Source organism: Athene noctua, chromosome 26 (assembly GCF_965140245.1).
Source record: "Athene noctua chromosome 26, bAthNoc1.hap1.1, whole genome shotgun sequence".
NCBI classification, from domain to species: Eukaryota; Metazoa; Chordata; class Aves; order Strigiformes; family Strigidae; genus Athene; species Athene noctua.
The window spans coordinates 2,322,344-2,338,991 of NC_134062.1; the positions used below are offsets into that span (position 1 = coordinate 2,322,344).

The 16,648-nt window shown below is 44.6% G+C and overlaps 1 protein-coding gene across 8 annotated transcripts in view; it reads right to left on the reverse strand.

Moving 5' to 3' along the window:
* Window positions 1-16,648, reverse strand: part of DIXDC1 (DIX domain containing 1) — a 43,047-nt gene that overhangs the window by 19,182 nt on the left and 7,217 nt on the right. For 6 of the 8 annotated variants that reach the window (XM_074927444.1, XM_074927442.1, XM_074927441.1 and 3 more), the window contains 4 exons: window positions 7,416-7,545; window positions 6,020-6,145; window positions 4,035-4,284; window positions 2,712-2,819 (listed from right to left, as the gene is read on the reverse strand). In XM_074927444.1, the coding sequence (XP_074783545.1) occupies window positions 2,712-2,819; window positions 4,035-4,284; window positions 6,020-6,145; window positions 7,416-7,545 (614 nt within the window). Of the gene's footprint in view, window positions 1-259; window positions 887-2,711; window positions 2,820-4,034; window positions 4,285-6,019; window positions 6,146-7,415; window positions 7,546-15,726; window positions 15,819-16,648 lie in introns of those variants that run through there. The other 2 variants (XM_074927447.1, XM_074927448.1) reach the window with 2 other exon arrangements.

The following is a 16,648-nucleotide window of genomic DNA, read 5'->3' on the forward strand; positions in this document are numbered from 1 at the left end:
TCATGATTAAAGCATGCAGAAATAAGTGCTGGGAAATTATAGCTATTTAGGACAGATTTATGATGTAAACGGTTCCACTTTATTCCTTTTAGCAGTTGGTTTCATAACCCATATCCTTTCTCCACTGAGTCCCAGAGTTGCTAGTGCCTGCACAGCCAAGGCTTTAGGGCAACAGCCCCAGTGATAAGTCTGAATCCTCATAATTTTAATCAACACCCCATCCCTGCTGTTTCAAATTACAATGGCAACAATTGCTCACCATTTGACCTGCTTCCCTCCCATGATCCCAATTTAACCTTTCGCCTCACAGAATCCGTTTCCCGGGGAGCCTCAGGATTCTGGCTACAGACATGCCTTGTCCCTTCATATGCTCAGAATTCAGTGCAGAAGACGCCAGCTCCTGTCAAACTACTGGAGAAATATTTGCAAGCCAGACCTCTTCATATTAGCTGAAAGATTCACAGCAGAAACAAACAAACAAACACAAAAAAACCCCCTCAGGGTCTTTGCAAGAAACTGTCGTATGGCAGATCAGCAGCTCCCACACGTGTATTTGATTCCAGAGTCGAGGAATTCTGCAGCCTGGGTTTTGCTTTGGCTGGTTTTCCGCTCGGGTTATTTGTCTCTTCCTGCTGCATTTTGGTCAGCTGCACACCCAGTTGTTTTCATCACAAGGACCGCAGTCTGGATTGCCAGTGGTGTTTCTCATCCCATTCTGCCCTCTTTAGACTCCAAGCACCTGCTGCAGATGCCAACGAACAGGCAAGAGAAGGTGCTCCTGCAAGCAGCGGCTTCTCCGCTCTTCCAGGCTTGGATGCGGTCTCGGCATGCAGCTTCCCAGCCCTAGGCACGGCTTCCTCTTCCTCGCTATCTCCAGCTCCCTCTCCCTCCCGCTGTCACACAGGCTGTGCAAGGCACAGCCTTTTCTCCGAGATGCCTGGCTCAGAGTGGGGGAGGGAAGGCTGGTGGAAGGGGAGGGGAAAGGGAGATGGATGGGTGAGGGGCTTAGTGGCATGGGAATCCATCTGACTTAGGCAAATTTTCCATGAATCATTTCAGTTGCCTTTGCTTATTAGAGCTTTTGTCTCTGGGAATTCTGTTATTCAGGCTGTGAGGTCTCTTATTGAGGAGTTAATGCAGCAACGAGCTGATGCTAGGCAGGGGATGCTGCCCTGGGACACACACGACAGCAGCACAATTAGATGGAGGGGGGTGGCTGTAGTTAATAACCATATCTCTCACTAATAAAAAATGTGGCTTGTTTCTCCCAGCCAGTTCTCATAACAAAGCTAGTACATTTCTCCCTGGAAGGAAAGAGAAATAAGCATCTTGTTTTCATCACGAAGCCTGGTGTCAGCAGAAGCCACCCCCAGGAGCTAGAGGTCAGATTGCTCCCAATTTCTCTGGGTAGATCACTGATCACTTCTGTAAAGATTCTCACCATATTACATCCTATCAGCAATAACATCACCGTTACCATATGGTAAGAGAACTCATGACATCACATTTTCAAAAATTAAAACCACAAAGTGATTTAGGATATACAGAGAAATTTTCACTCATCACTAAAACACAGCCACATATGAGCAAACAGCAGTTGTCCGATAATCCTTTACAGGGTAGAAGAGTACACATTAAATACTCCAGCTACCTTAAACTGAAGGATGAGTGGAGGGAGCAGCATGTTTCACTCACTCTCCTACCAAGATCATGGTTCAAGAGTCAACACCAAAGTCCTGTGACATTAGCCATGAAATCCTGTTGCCAAGACCAGAATTTTTACATCTCCCCCGGAATGACAGCTTCAGAAGTTCACTCTCTACTGACATCATGTGGAGGCAGCAGTCCACTGGAGTTCCCACACTCCCAAATGTCTGTGTCTGTATAAACTGAACCTGACAACGATATATAGCAAGTTTTGGGGATAAGTACAAACTATTGTATTTTTTTTCTCCCCTGTTGGGCCAAGCAACCTTAATTCTCAGGTCCTCTTCGTACTATAGAGCATCAAAAGTGGGATGGAAGGGTAAATTAGTTAACTGTAAAGCTAGAGGCAGTTAAAGGTGATGGATGAGGGCACGATGGCAACGAAGACACAGCTGCAGATCCCCCTGGAACCATATATCTGGATTAAAGACTCGTGTGTTCCTGTAACTGCTGTTCAAATCCACATGCCCCCTCATCTCTACCTCTCTGAAGGGCATGAGGTTTGTTGGTTTAAGTTCTTTTCCTCCAAATCTTTTCCATCAGCTCTGAAATATTCATCCCTTGCACTCTAGCTGCTCTGCCCCTTCCTTTCTGTGAAGCAAGGCAACTCCATTTCAGCATCCCTCATGTCAGCACTCTCTCAAAAGGCTCCACCTGTACATTCAGGTTCCCAGTAAAACCTGTAGCTGTGTATTTCCTAATCCTATTCCCCTGGTCTCACCGAGGGACACACCAGAGCTTTAGACCATTGTAACTCTAAGAGTTCCTAGCTCTTATCTATGCAACCACATCATGAATGAAATCAATTTTATCTGTGGGAGAAATAGCAATAAACCACTGCTTCATGTTGGTTTCTGAGGCTTCATTCTCCACATCATGCAGGAGACTCTATGCTGGGAATCCTCTTTTCTATTAGAACCAGATCACAGCGATAAAAAGGGCTCTTTAGGGAATGTAAGACAAAGGACCACGAGGGGACATATCTTGGCAATAAAGTTCCTTACCCAGAAGAGTGGGACTCCAATGGTGTGTTCTGCTGCCCTTCATACTGCTGCACCAGTGCCCGGACACTCCAGTAGGGGTTTTCAATCTCCTCATCCATGCTGCTATTTCTGGAGATAATAATCACAGAATGAGGGACGCCTCCCCTGATAGGAGCAGAAATGCTTGTCTCCAAGAAGGAGTGTAGGAGAGCTAATGAAAGGAAGGCAATAAGAAGAGGACAGCTAGAAAACTGCCAATTAAGAAAATTCTCCTATCAGGAAGCACTGTCATGTGAGGGAAACACAGGAAACAGGCCCTCCCCTTTTAAACTCATCCCTAATTCTGTCACTAGAAAACTACAAAACCTCTGGGAAGGCAAGGAAAAGAAGAGAATTTGCAAATAACACAAGGACTGGCTTTTCTGAAGAGCTCCTGGCCCAAGGCCTTTGCAAGAGAAACCTTTAGCATTTAATTTTTCAACAAAATATACCATTTCAACCTCATTTCCAAACTGCTTCACAGGTACTCCCTTGAGCCAACATAATATGGGAAAATGACCTTCAGCTGTGTAAATTAAACCCTCAATAGGCCACCATCTGGCTTCCATTTAAATGTCATTACTATTATTATTATAATCCAGATAGCACCTTTCGCAAGTGTTAAATGTGCTTTTCAGAATTACACATTCCTTCTGTACATGGATCACCTCCCTTCATTACCACCAGAACTCCTCCACTGCATCAGCTGATTAATAGCACACAACACTGCATCTGCTTATACAGCAGCAAGCGTAACAGTGCTGTGAACAGCAATGTAGAAGACAGATGGACTTCAACAGGCTCAATACCCCAATTCTGGAAATAACTGTTCCCAAATCTTTAACCAGTACCTGTAGTTAAGACTTTACTTTTGTTTCACTTGAAATGAGAATATCTCCAAGTAGACAGCACCAAGACAGGGCACTGTGCTCAGCATGAAACAGGGAAAATGAGGCAGCAGAGTTCCCTCTGGCTTGGCCATAATGACCTGTTCTTTTGCAGTGAGATAACAGAGATCCCACAGATCTTGCTGTAAATCCAGCAGATTTTGCTGTAAAACCTTGAAAAGAACTTGGGATACCTGCAGTCTTCATGATGAGGCAGCCAGGCCAGGTCAGGACTCCCCTTTGCGAGGCCACAATCTATTTAGGTTTCAGTGAGACAGCAGCACTTTCATTCTGTTTGCACAAAGGGAGCTACCTTGCTACCTTACACTGGGAATCGTCAGGATAAAGAGGCATCTATTTTAAAAGAAATTGTGTCCATCTGCTAATGAACCTCACATAACCAGGAAAAACTCATTACCTCTGTCTGTGCCGGAAAACCTCCCGGCCGGATTGCAAGACATCTTGACGAACATCAGCCAGGGCAGCCATGGCCCCCTGGGCCACCGCTGCAGCGGAGCGAGGCCTGTGACCCGCGGACGATGCTGACAGGCTCTTCCCCACCGTGCCAGCAGGGCTATGATGCATTGCTCTCCCCGAGCCTGGTTTGAAATGAGCAGCTAAGGCCAGGATCAACCTCATGATAGATTTCAAGTTCCCATCAACAATATCTGCAAAATGCAAGTAAAGCCAAGGACAATGCTGTTAACACCAAGTCCCACCAGAGCTGTATCTGACCAAGAGTCTTGAAAAATAATTAAACCCAATGGGACTATGCCACTGAGTGAGGACTATGCAAGAAGGACGGCAGGACAGCACTGATGCTTAAGTCTGCTTGTTTTGTACAGAGCAGCAAACTAACCCCCACCTACAGATCACAAGTTTAAATGCTTTAGGCAGACCCGAGCCTTCCCTCTATGGCCATTTCCAGCTAACAATCCAGTAGGTTATGTGATAATTACTAAGTGATCACTGGAAAAGCACAGCAGTTACTGAAGACTACCACTGTACTAGCAGTCACTTCACTTAGCACAAGTTTACTGCTTTTTTTTAATAGTAAAGACCAGAGAACAGCAATATATTTCTTTAGCAATAGCGTTCTGTACCATAAACTGTTAGTAGCACCTTGCAAATGTTAACCAGTTTAATAATACCGCAACTAGGCATTTCCCCAGCATACAAACAAGCACAAACATGTTGATCTCATGCTTACTGCAAAGATCAGCCATTCTTTCAAACTAGGATTTCTCAAAACAAGTCAGTCATCTGAAACACTCAAAGGCCATTAAATAATAGGAATAGGGCTTCCAAATATCAGAGGCAGCCTAAAAAAAAAAAAAAAATCCAAGTCCTGGAGGCATAAGGGCTGGTTATTACTTGCTTTAGTATCCAAAAAATTAGAAATAGCCAAAATAAGTCACAGTCACTGTTACCTCCACGTCATTCATGGGGAATATGAAGCCATAAATTTGTGGGAATTGTTTCAAGTCCTGGAGTGAGTCAAAGTCAGAACTATGACTGGAGCTCAGGAGCCTGTGTCCCAGAGCCCCGTGCCTGTATCTTATCTTGTGACCATATGACATCATTTCATTGCATATCCAGATTGATACCTTTGTTTTCGTAAGACTTTTACTAGTATTGCTATCATTACTATAGTCACGAGCTCATAAAACAACTTGCAACATTACTGAAAAACAGTACAGCCTCCAGTCTGCCAGCAGCACCACTATGGGAACAGTACTCATTACTCTATACTTAAATTCTAAGCCTCTCACCAAGGCCTATAAGCCAAGAGCTTGTACTCTTTTTGCTAACAAGGGTCATGCACTCCACGCAGTCCATCTCAGCATTTTTCCCCTCTTTCTCATCTGAAGGGCCACAGTCAATAAGAACTGTATCCCCTCCCAGTAGAGTCAAAGAGTAAGGATCAGAGCCTGCCTTCCACCCCACAGATCTACACACACACCCCAGCAATCCTTGTGATACATGACTAAAACGTGCCATAGACATGTGATTTTGTGTATTGGGTCTCTTCCCTACACAGGCCATGCAAAACAGTATCACAGACTTCCAGTGGACCAGAAATATTGTCCCCATATCTCATTTCACAGTAGCAGGTTTGTATGTCCTTTTAGTGAAAGATTCTGAGTCTGTATTCCTCATTACACCATTACTTGATCTTCTGACTGCTCAGTAGCAGAAGAAAAAACACTTTTGTTTCTATACGTTGTGCTGCTACCAAAAGCAGTCAAGAACACCAGTATCATTCAACCCCAAACCCATTATTTTAGCCACAGGAGGAAAAAACCCAAAACTCCCCCACAAACGAATCATTGTCTGTTTGATATGAAACAAACAGGCCTTCAACAGACAGAATAATTTGTGGCAACCACCAAGGGTGCATACCTTTTGCTGATGTCTGATGCATCCGGATCTTTTTTGATGCCACAAACTGTAAGACTTTCTCCACATTTTCCCTCATCTCCTGCTGGCTGGTGGGGTTGACCTGAATGCCATTCAACTTCTCACCAGCTAAAGGAGTAAAAAAAACTTTATTGGGAGAAGAACTGAACCACTTGGTGCTGTCACAGAAATCACTATAGGTGTAGGGCCTGATCTTATCTCTTGTCTGGATACTGCAAGAGACATGCACGGCTTCTTGTCCTGCTTATAAGGTATCCAATATTAGGAATAACTAGGTTGGAGACTGTATTTGGTTTACATGGCAAGGTTTTGGTAGTGAGGGGACTACAGGGATGGCTTCTGAGAGAAGATGTCAGAAGCCAGATGCCAGAAGGATCCAATGCTGGCCAAGGCTGAACCAGTCAGCGATGCTGGTAGCACCTCTGTGATCACATATCAGAAGAGATAAAAACAGATGGACAACAGCAGCCAGGAGTGAGAGACTATGTGAAACGAACAATTCTACAGACACCAAGGTCAGTGAAGGAGTGGGAGAAGTTGCTCCAGGAGCCAGAGCAGAGATTCCCCCTGCAGCCCACAGAGGTCCCCAACGGAGAAAATATCCACTCTGCAGTCTGTGGAGGACCCCACGCTAGAGCAGGTGGACATGCCTCACAGGAGGCTCTGCCCTGTGGAGACCCTGTGCTGGACCAAGCTCCTGGCAGGACCTGTGGCCCTGTGGAGAGGAGCCCATGCTGGAGCAGGTCTTCTGGCAGGACCCATGGCCCTGGGGTCCCACGCTGGGGCAGTCTGTTCCTAAAGGACTGCACGCCACAGTAAGAACCCATGCTGGAGCAGTTCGTGAAGAACTGCAGCCTGTGGGAAGGACCCATGCTGGAGAATCTTGTGGAGGACCGTCTCCTGTGTGTAGGACCCCACGCTGGAGCAAGCGAAGAGTGTGAGGAGAAGCAGAGACGATGCGTAACCAACTGACCACAAATCCCATTCCCCAACCCCCTGCACTGGTCAGAGGGAGGGGGTAGAGAATCTGGGAGTGAAGTTGAGCCAAGGAAGAAGGGGGCATCTCAGCAAGCAGCTCACTCTTCCAAAAATGCCACACACCATTCCTCTGCAAGGTAAACCCTGTCATAACTCCATTCCAGCCTCATGGGAGTTAATATGGTCCTTGACTGGTTTTAGCACATGTTGTGACTGTCTGCTAAAACAGAAGGACTTTAATAGAATTGCATTTATTATTTGCTTTATGATTGTTTTCTTTTAAAGTCACTTCTTCCCCCCGCCCCCGCAAGCTCTGACAGATGTCAGAGCCAAGGCCAGCCCCTTCTAACCAAGATCTAAAACTGCAAGATGAAAAACAGTGCCATATGGCATTACTGACCTACAATCTCAATGAGCAAAGCAAGAATGACTCCATCTCGGAGATCTTGTCTCAGGTCTTGGACTGGCTTTATTGTTGGCTTCTTCTTCAGCTGGGAATTCACCCAGGCCACATATGCCTGTAGTTGTTGCTGAAAATAGAAAACAAAATGTTTGCAGGTCATTGCCATTTCAGGGTAAATTTCATAGCTCTGACTTTTCTCTCATCTTCACAGATCTCATTGTCTTTTGCCCTTGAAAACAAACACCAAGGGCCTCACCCCGAAGCCTGCTGAGCACTGACATCACTGCATGCTGCGGTGCAGCTCACTCCATGCCAGGACAGGAAGAGCAAGCAGGCAGCAGGACAGGACTCATGATCTAAGCACAGCTGAAAAAAAGAGTTTTACATTACATTTAATCTAGGCTGGTGCCAAACCAATACTGTCATCTCCTCATTTTCGGTGCCAGAATTGGTTCACGTACAGCATTTAGAGTCCCATCCACACATCAAGTATGTAGAAAACCAACAATGCAGAAGCAAGAAACCCTGTGTTTACTATTAAACTATGCCACCTACCAAAAGAAACAACCAGGACAGATTTCCTGGAGACAACAGCCTCCCTCCTTAACACTCCCAGTGTCGCTCAATTGTAACAGATGATGCAGCAGAGAAGAGACACCCTGCCGTACAGACCCCTTCGTCCATTTTCTTGGAGATGCATCAGCATTTCTAATGGCCCAGTTTCTATTTCTGTTCATGGGGAAGCTGGCTCACCACAGCACATAACACCTGCAAGACCTGAGAGCAAGGAACACTGCTTTTCCAACAGGTCCTACTGGATGCTGCTTCATATAGCTCTGTGTGTTGCCACAAGGGGAGGACCAGGGAATCTGAAACTCAGGCTTCTGGACAGCGTGAGGACCCATCTGGCCTAAGTGACTGAAAGGCAATGAACAGATTCACATCATCTTTCCCTTTCCAGCCCCCTCTCAGTAGCACTTCCAAGGCTAGTAGGAGCCCTGGTAGCACTGAAATCCCTTTGGGCAGGGCTGGTGTGGTACATGGAGGGTAAACAAACTGATCCATTTATGGGATTACCTCCCTTTTCACTAAGCTTCCCATTATTCTGCCAATGCAGCAGGTTTTAAGTCTCCATTCCATATTATCTCAGCAATGTCAGTCAGTTTATGCTTTTATAGTCCATCAAAGTCACAATTTGATCACAGCTTCACTCTTAATTATCCTGACATAGGAAATCCAACTTTAATCACGCCATGGTTCAGTCTGCTGGTTCAGAAAGGTGCCTGGACCTGCATTCAATCAGTCCCGCTCACTCAGCACAGAGCTGAAGAGCAGAACAGAGGAAATGAGCTTGGGGGACTGCCTGATGGCTTTTGGAAAAAAGGAAGCAGAAGTGGCAGATGTGATGCACGCTTGCTGAAGCAGACTTGGCCTGTCACGTGGACTGGAGCAGCATGCTCTTCTTCGGCTGTAATGGCAACGACGCATGTCAGTTTTGCCTGCCCAATTTCAGAGCTCTTTATTTTCTACTTAACGTGACTGGGCACAGTGGAGAATCAACAAACCTTGACTTTCTCTCTCTTGCACAAGTTGATGGTCCTGTGCTGATTTTCAGAAGGGCAGTGGTAACTCTTGCCAGCTGCAAAAAGCCCCCCCACACACCTCCTGCAATTGTAATTGATCTTGTGGGCACTGAGATTCAATCTCACAACAGTCTAATGCAGTGCCTGAGAGTCCACAAGCTGCCTATTACACAGATTCAGTAAAGCTTTAGTTTACTGAAACAGGTACCAGAGAAAAGAGGTAGGTTTGTTTATAGTAGTACAGCATCCTTATAGACATACGTAATTCATAAGTAAAGATACGTACTGAATAGGGTTGAAGCATGAAAACTGCATCAAAGTCTATGTAATTTAGAGAAAGAATCTTATCACGGTTGTGTTCACAGTTGTGTTTACTACCTTGTTGTCATTTTTCAGATCATTTTACAAAGTTCTAAAGTGTTATATTGTACTAGTTCCACAAGGGCACAGCCCCTTTCAGCCTACAGAAAATGTGTAGTTTTTTATAGAAGTCTATATGGTTCTTCCATTCAGACACTTCTATTTTCACTTAAAGGAAAAATAAAGCCTTTCGCTAAGCAGTTTGTTTTCTATTTCTTTTCTCTGAACCTTCTTCATGCATTCATAAGAAAGCATTTTTGACAAACTTTTAGTCTCTATCTCTTAAAAGCATGAGAAAGTTGACATTGTTATTATTTTAAAAAGTAGCTGCTGTAATACTGCAGTTTTAGATTTCATTAGCAGACTTACTTTGTTGGTTGGTTGGTTTTTGTCCACAGAAACACTCAAACCTTAAAACTACATGCTCCTACACCTTTTGCGGCTGCAGACATCCCAGCTCAAACAATACATGTGCCCCATCCAGTCTCACACAGGTCTCAGCTCTTCTCAATCACCAAGACGAGAAAGGAGATTGGGAACAGACAAGGAGGTGGGTGACATTTCAGAAGTACTTGCCCTTTCCTTCTCCAAGGCTGTCCCCCCTGTGCTTTCACATTGCTTCCTGACGACAGAGTAGGACATTATTACATTTTGTGCCTTCTAAATAATTATCAAAAAGAGGCACTAACCCCAGAGGCAAACAGGGGAACACAACCCAGACTGAGTAAAGGATTCAGTGAGCCTTTGTGCCTAGGAGTCTGCCAAACCAACTCAGGTTCCCTGCTGACAGCTGCTCAAATTCTTAGCACTCCTTGTTTAATTTTTGTCTTTCTAGTTGAGGGGAAAAGATCCAGTGGGACCTATCACACCAATTCCTTTGACGCTGAACTTCTGCAGCTTCATCCAGAACATCAAACTTCACAGGACTGAACAAATACCCCTGGAACTTCTTGTTGGTCTATAACCTGGCATGGCTAACAGCTAGATTGAGGAGCCATCAGGGAGGAACAGCTATTGTTCTATCTAGCTCATCCTCTTCCTTCATAATAATTTAATAATTAGCTGAATAATTCTTCCCTCAATCACTGACCGCTCATGAGTTTTCTACTTCTCCCTGCATTTTGGTCTGAGCTTCTGTTCAGTCAAATCTTAGACTTGATGGGGCTGATGCTGCACCAATATTTCTCTCAAAACCAGGATTTTCAGAAGAAAAACATAACAGTCTAGTCTAAGATTTACTATCCACAGCACATGTTATCAGGATTAGGGTGGAGTTAAGATTAATCCTATTTATGTTAACACAGCTTTGTGTTCCAAAAAAAGGCCAGGTTTACCTGTAACTTGCAATGAGAAGAGCAGCTCCCTTACCTAAAGAAAGTTGGAGCCCAGACTGCTTCAGCTCCTAGGCAGATCACTGTAGAGCGTTTATATCTAAGTCACTCTGGAAGCCTTAAAAGACTTTGCAGAGCAGGAGAAGCCTTTTAAAGCAAAGTACTAGGGGCTACCTACAGTTATAAGGTATTTCCCAACTTGCAGGTACTTCTGCTGGCAAATTACAGGTGAACACTTCAGTAAGCACGAAACACCTCAGAGGAGGATTTGACTTCAGATCACTTACTCAGCACATACCTTGAAGAAGCACCTTAGACCTACTGGCTCTAGAAGAGATGTGGAGGTGAGGAGCATATATCTTTGTGCTTTGAATTGACAGGCAATGATATGCAGGATGAAAACACCTTTCCTGGCTCAGCACAGGTTTTTTTCTTAGCATCTGTAATCCCTTACTGATAATTACAATTAAATGTCATTATCTGGTATTTTCCACAGGTGGAAGAAAAGCAGCAGCTCTGTTGCAAATCTCCTGTCAGCTGTAGGTTTCCTTGCTATTCTCATTTAACCAGTGCAATTCACCACCTGCTGCCCAAGGCTCAGGTTTCTCCCCTCTCAAGCAGCAATCAGTCCAGCCTGCCTGACAGTAAATACAGGTAGGTCACAATGCCTCGATATGCTCCTCTGTCCTTTATTATCCGTACCATCTAAATTACACTGTAAAAGGTTAATTTTAATCTCTTCTGAGATTAGGGTATTGCCTGTTTTGAAGATGGTCAAATCTTCCTTCTTGCACAAAATCCCTCTTAAGCAGGCAGATGTCTTCAGAAGGCCTGACCTCCTCCCTGGCGTGTTCCAGTAGACTCCCCTGACACTCTGCTTCCACGAAGAGATTACTTTTCTGCATTCATTTGATGAATTTGAATCTATTCTTATTGTTGGCTTTACAGAATCAGTCTGGAAGAATGATATTTCTCATGATCTTTACTCTACTCTTCCTTTTATACCCTGCGGATGCTGCCCAAGCCCCAGGTCTGACAAGGTCAGTAATAATAGTCCTCATGCTCTGAGGTTGGTCCCAGTATGAAAGGCATTTAGTGTCCTGGCTGTTCAGAGCACTGACCCAAATGTCTGCAAAGCAAAGCTCAGAGGCTCGCCTAATTGCATCAGGATGTGATGTTTAAGGCCTTGTATGATTTCTAAGCTTTCTGGCATTACCTTAATTAGACAGGAACTGTAATTTTCCATCCCGTGTTCCTCTAGTTTGATTTTTTTTGTTGTTTTCTTTTTGAAGAGGCCTTTGTAGAAGCAGAAAAGAAAACCTCACAAGCAAAGAAAATGTTTCTCTTTGCTCTCAATGCCAGCAGAAATATTTTTTTTTTCTAAAAATTGCTGCTTCAATGTGATTCAGGCTGTTTAATGTACTGAGATAGCTCCTGATGCAGTGAAAACCACACAATTATGACCAGAGTGATGCCAGAACAACCACATGCATCCACAGGACTGCTCTCATAAAACTCTTACTTTAAAGCAGGAGGTGTGATTTCATTCAAAATAACTTACGGTCTGATATGTATTTTTCAAATCTTCTGTAAACAGCCTGTCTCAAGCACAAAAGATGTCTCAGTACAGTGATACAATTTGGAAAAGGAGGCACCCATGCGATCTGGTGCACACCAGGAGACAACAATAGTGTGTGAGCTTCAGGAGACCAGGAGCTCCTTAACCCTTCACCCATACCTGAGCGAAAACATGGACATTTCCCTAACATGTCTGGACAAGAATTTTCCACTGAGTTGCTGAGACCCAGAAAGAAGGATTATTCTGAAAGTCTCCATGAAATTCTCTCCAGCACGTGTTTTCTGTAACTCCTAAAGGTTCAGAAATGTGAAGATGGTACGTGTTCCTTAAACAAATTCACTACCAGTGCAGGCAGGCAACTACTCCATAAGTCTAACATACAGAAAGTCACGTAAAACGAACCTGGCTAGGATGTATTCCTTTGATTCAACAGCCAGACATCCACGCCCCAAAATGTCACTGCCATTTGACGCCAGGTTGCTGCTTTAGGGATAATTTCTGGCACTTTTGCAAGATGTTTCGGTGCCTCTGCGTTTTCCCCGATCTGGTATTGTGAGGCCCTTTTGTCCCAGGGGCAGTGTTCCTATGCAAGCATACGGGCAAAAAGCTGAGCCACAAGAGATCTTTTACTGTAAACTGCCGGTACTTTGAAGCACATGATTCATCCTGAATTATTAAATGGTTCCACTACACCAAAAGTCTAAGGTCTGTCAAAACAAGTTGCAGTGAGACATTCTCTGATGCTTCAGGAAAGTAAAGGAGCATTTTCCTTATTTAGCAGAATGCAGTCACTCGCCCTGTACAGAAAGGGAAGAGTGAAGAGACTGAGCACACAGTATGACTGACCAGTGCCTTCTGCAGGCAAGAACCTTTCATGTGAAGAAAAGGGGAAGGGACTCCCAGTAAGGTTGCCTGGTCCAGGATGAAAGGCACTAAAGGCACATTTAGCACAAAGACTCTGTTCCCCACTCTGCCAGTGACTAGCTATGAATTTGGCAGCCCACTTTACCTCTGTGTGCCTCAGTTTCTAGCTATAAAGCAGTGGTAGTAATTTTTGTGTTCCTTATAAAATGCTTTGATAACAATCTTTGACTGTTACTGTGGGAATGCATTGGCGTATACTCTGCCAAAGGCTGGCCAGTGCTATGCAACCAAGGAATAGCTTGTCTTAGACATACAGTGAACCTCAGGCAGGGATGGAATCATAACTGCTCCACCCCTAATCCTATGTAACAGCAAATACATCCTTCCCTTGCTGACAGTCCTATTACTGGCCAGGCACAAGGGCTTTGGGAAAAATTGCTAGAATTCCTGCTAGAGCAAGAAATAGTCTGCTAAAGTACACATCCATATAAATTCAGCTATGGGAAGCCCCAGCTTTGTTTTCTGATGTCTGTACCTGAGGCTTAGCAGAATCACAATGCAGCGGCTGCCCAGTCTCTTGCAGACCAGACAGGCAGCCTGGCAAAGTTCAGGTGGTTCTTCAGATCCCAGGCTTACTCACTCTGGCCAAGCCTTATTTAAGTGTGCCTGCCCATCCTGTGGCTCCACCAGTGTAGAGTGGATGTAAAATACTAGTAGACTCATACCAAAACAAAGCTGATGTGAAATGAGACTTGGCCTTACTATGTGGAAAACAGTAGCATCTCTAAAGAGCTTCATGTATTTAGTGAAACCCAGGCTCTGAGGGATTTGGCACTACAAGGAACATTTAGTTATGGGCTGGTCCTAAAGGGCTGACCTGGAGGAGGGAGACAGGAGTCAAAACAGCTCTCTTCCTAGTAAATCCTATTAGCTATAAATAGCAGTCATTGCAAGGAGAGGATGAGTGCAAGTTTCTTCTGCTAAGATCACAGTAGCAGGGACATTTTTATCACAGATCATGCATGATATACCAAGGGGAACAGAACGGCTGCCAGAACAGGCAAGCATCAAGTCTATACTGTCAGAAAATTACTTCAACCAGAAAAGCAAACCAAAATCAAACCCAGGCCATTACCCATAGCAAAGATTCAGATCTCACAACTTGGATCCCATCTAACCACCTCAAGTCCACCAAGAGATACAACAAACCTCTAAGAGTGAGGGAGAAAGACTGTATGTGTGGGAAATCCAGGAAATACCTCTTGCAGATGCCACTCAGCTAAGAACCTACTACTTGAAGGAAAACGTTACATGAAGCACTTGGTGAGGGGGCAGGCAATGAGGGAGAGAACAGAGAGCCCTACGCGTGCTGCACCACTCCCTGCGCGGACACCGCTGGGGAGGAGCAGCTCTCACATAGCAAAATGTGCAGGTGTTTACTCATACAGGCAGAGCCCTATGTGCTAACCTTGCATTTCACTTTACTGCTGTTGGGAGACCCTGATTTCAAAACAACCTCTGCTTGGACTCTTAAAAATTCACTGCCGTTTCACTCTCTGGAAAGGAGCCGATCCCTGGCCTGTTGTTCAGTGAAATCTCAGGGGGAAAAAAGTTACTATTTTTAATGACTCATTGCACACAAGCAACTACACAATTAAGATTGCCAGAGGAAATGATCTTCCAACTTGGAAAAGAGAAGGTATACTATTGTTGAAATACAGACACGTTAATGTCTTGGAGCTGTCAGACCCATTTCTAACACATTTCTGTGTGCCCCATCTGTTTTAAAGAGCTGACAGAAGTGTAAGCATGATCTCAAATAAACTGCATTCCCTCAAGGAGAGAACACAAGCTGAGGCCACATGGACAGAGTCACCACAGAAGAGACCCTGCCCTCTATGGTTTCCTTGCATCATAAACTACTGCTCTTAGCAGCCATACATTCCCATGCCACCATCCAGCTGTGGGATTGAATTATTTAGCTGCCTTAGAACAGAATTAAGTCTCAATAAACAGCAGGGAAACACCTTCAAGGCAGGGTAGTCCATTAATGAGAGAGGGACACAAATGGTGATGGCCATAGGGGAGTCCACTACATTTCAACATTAAACAAAAGTGACCCTGCTTTAGATGTCTGCAGGTGACACTGTCCACAACAATTTTGTCCGGGGACTCTCAAAAGGAAGGGAAATACACTGGTCTGCACTTGCAATTTACAGGGTCCCGTTAGCAATCTGTGATTATGTTTATCATGGAGAAAGCACCAATCTAACAGATGCTCGGCGAAGCAGAACAGGCATTAGCTGCAGACAGGACTGCATTTGTCATCACCACTCATGAGATAATGAGGCTGATGGGGTAGCTCTCAGCCAGCAGGATAGACAGAGAGGGAAAAGAATGCAAAGGAACAAAAGAAACTTGCCTGTAGCATCTTGGCTGTGTTGGGTAACTTTCCAGGCATGGATTACTGACCAAAGGCGCAAGATAGAGACACACAAAACCTGGAACTATACCTGGCCTCTAGGTCCCAAGCACGTGTAGGGTTGCACCTGAGCTCTGCACATACACCTAGGAGGTTGCTAGCAACTTACTTGTGTATGTTAATGCACAGATTTGGAAAGCACATCCTTGTATTTCAAGGTATCTAGTCAACCAAAAGAGCCATGTGGCCAGAAGAGAGGCTCTGTCAAAGAAACAAGCAATATCAAAAGAGTCAGCAAGGCAATTCCTGCAATACCCCAATTCACTGCTTGTGTTAAGTCTGATGTTTTATCATTAATCTGTTTTTATACCCAGACATCAGGTTTAGTAACCACTCACTTCCAGCCTTCTAACATCAGAGCGCTGTGTTGGGATCAGACACCTTGGGACACTCTTTCACATTCAGGGACTTCTATAAAAAAGCACCTAAAGTACAAAGAGCTATGGAAGTACAGCTGGTGGATCAAAACCCAAGGCACAGAATTACAGGGCTTCTTGCTCATTTCCAACTCTCTCTGTGAGGTGATGCATGTCCTGGGCAAGTCAGTTAACCTCTCTATACCGTACGTTCTGCACTTGCAAAAGTGATTTTAATTTTACTTTTGTTATAATGTGAAGTGTGGATGTGGTAGAGAGATCCCAAGTGGGAGAGAGGAGAGTGATTCTGGTTTTATGGTGGGAGAGGGTCTTTTATTCCACAGCTGAAGAGTGTCTGTGGGTAAAACCAGTCAGGGTGGGGCTAGCACTGAACGTAAAACCGTTCTTTGGTCCCGTTATTAATGATATTATTTATATAAAGCTTACTATGAGCTTGTGTCAGAGAAAAATCTGCTGCCCTCAAGCACAGAAGTGTAAGCTTGAGCTAAAGCAATACCTCTGCTAGCTAAAACCGAGACCGAGATACTCCGTGGAGGAGGGGATGGAGTATTTACACAGTTACACAGAGCAATCAAAGGAGACCTGTGGCTGGCATGAAGCCGTGAGGCTCAAGTTTCGTACGCAGTTTGTTTTGCCCGTGATGACTGGTGCTGT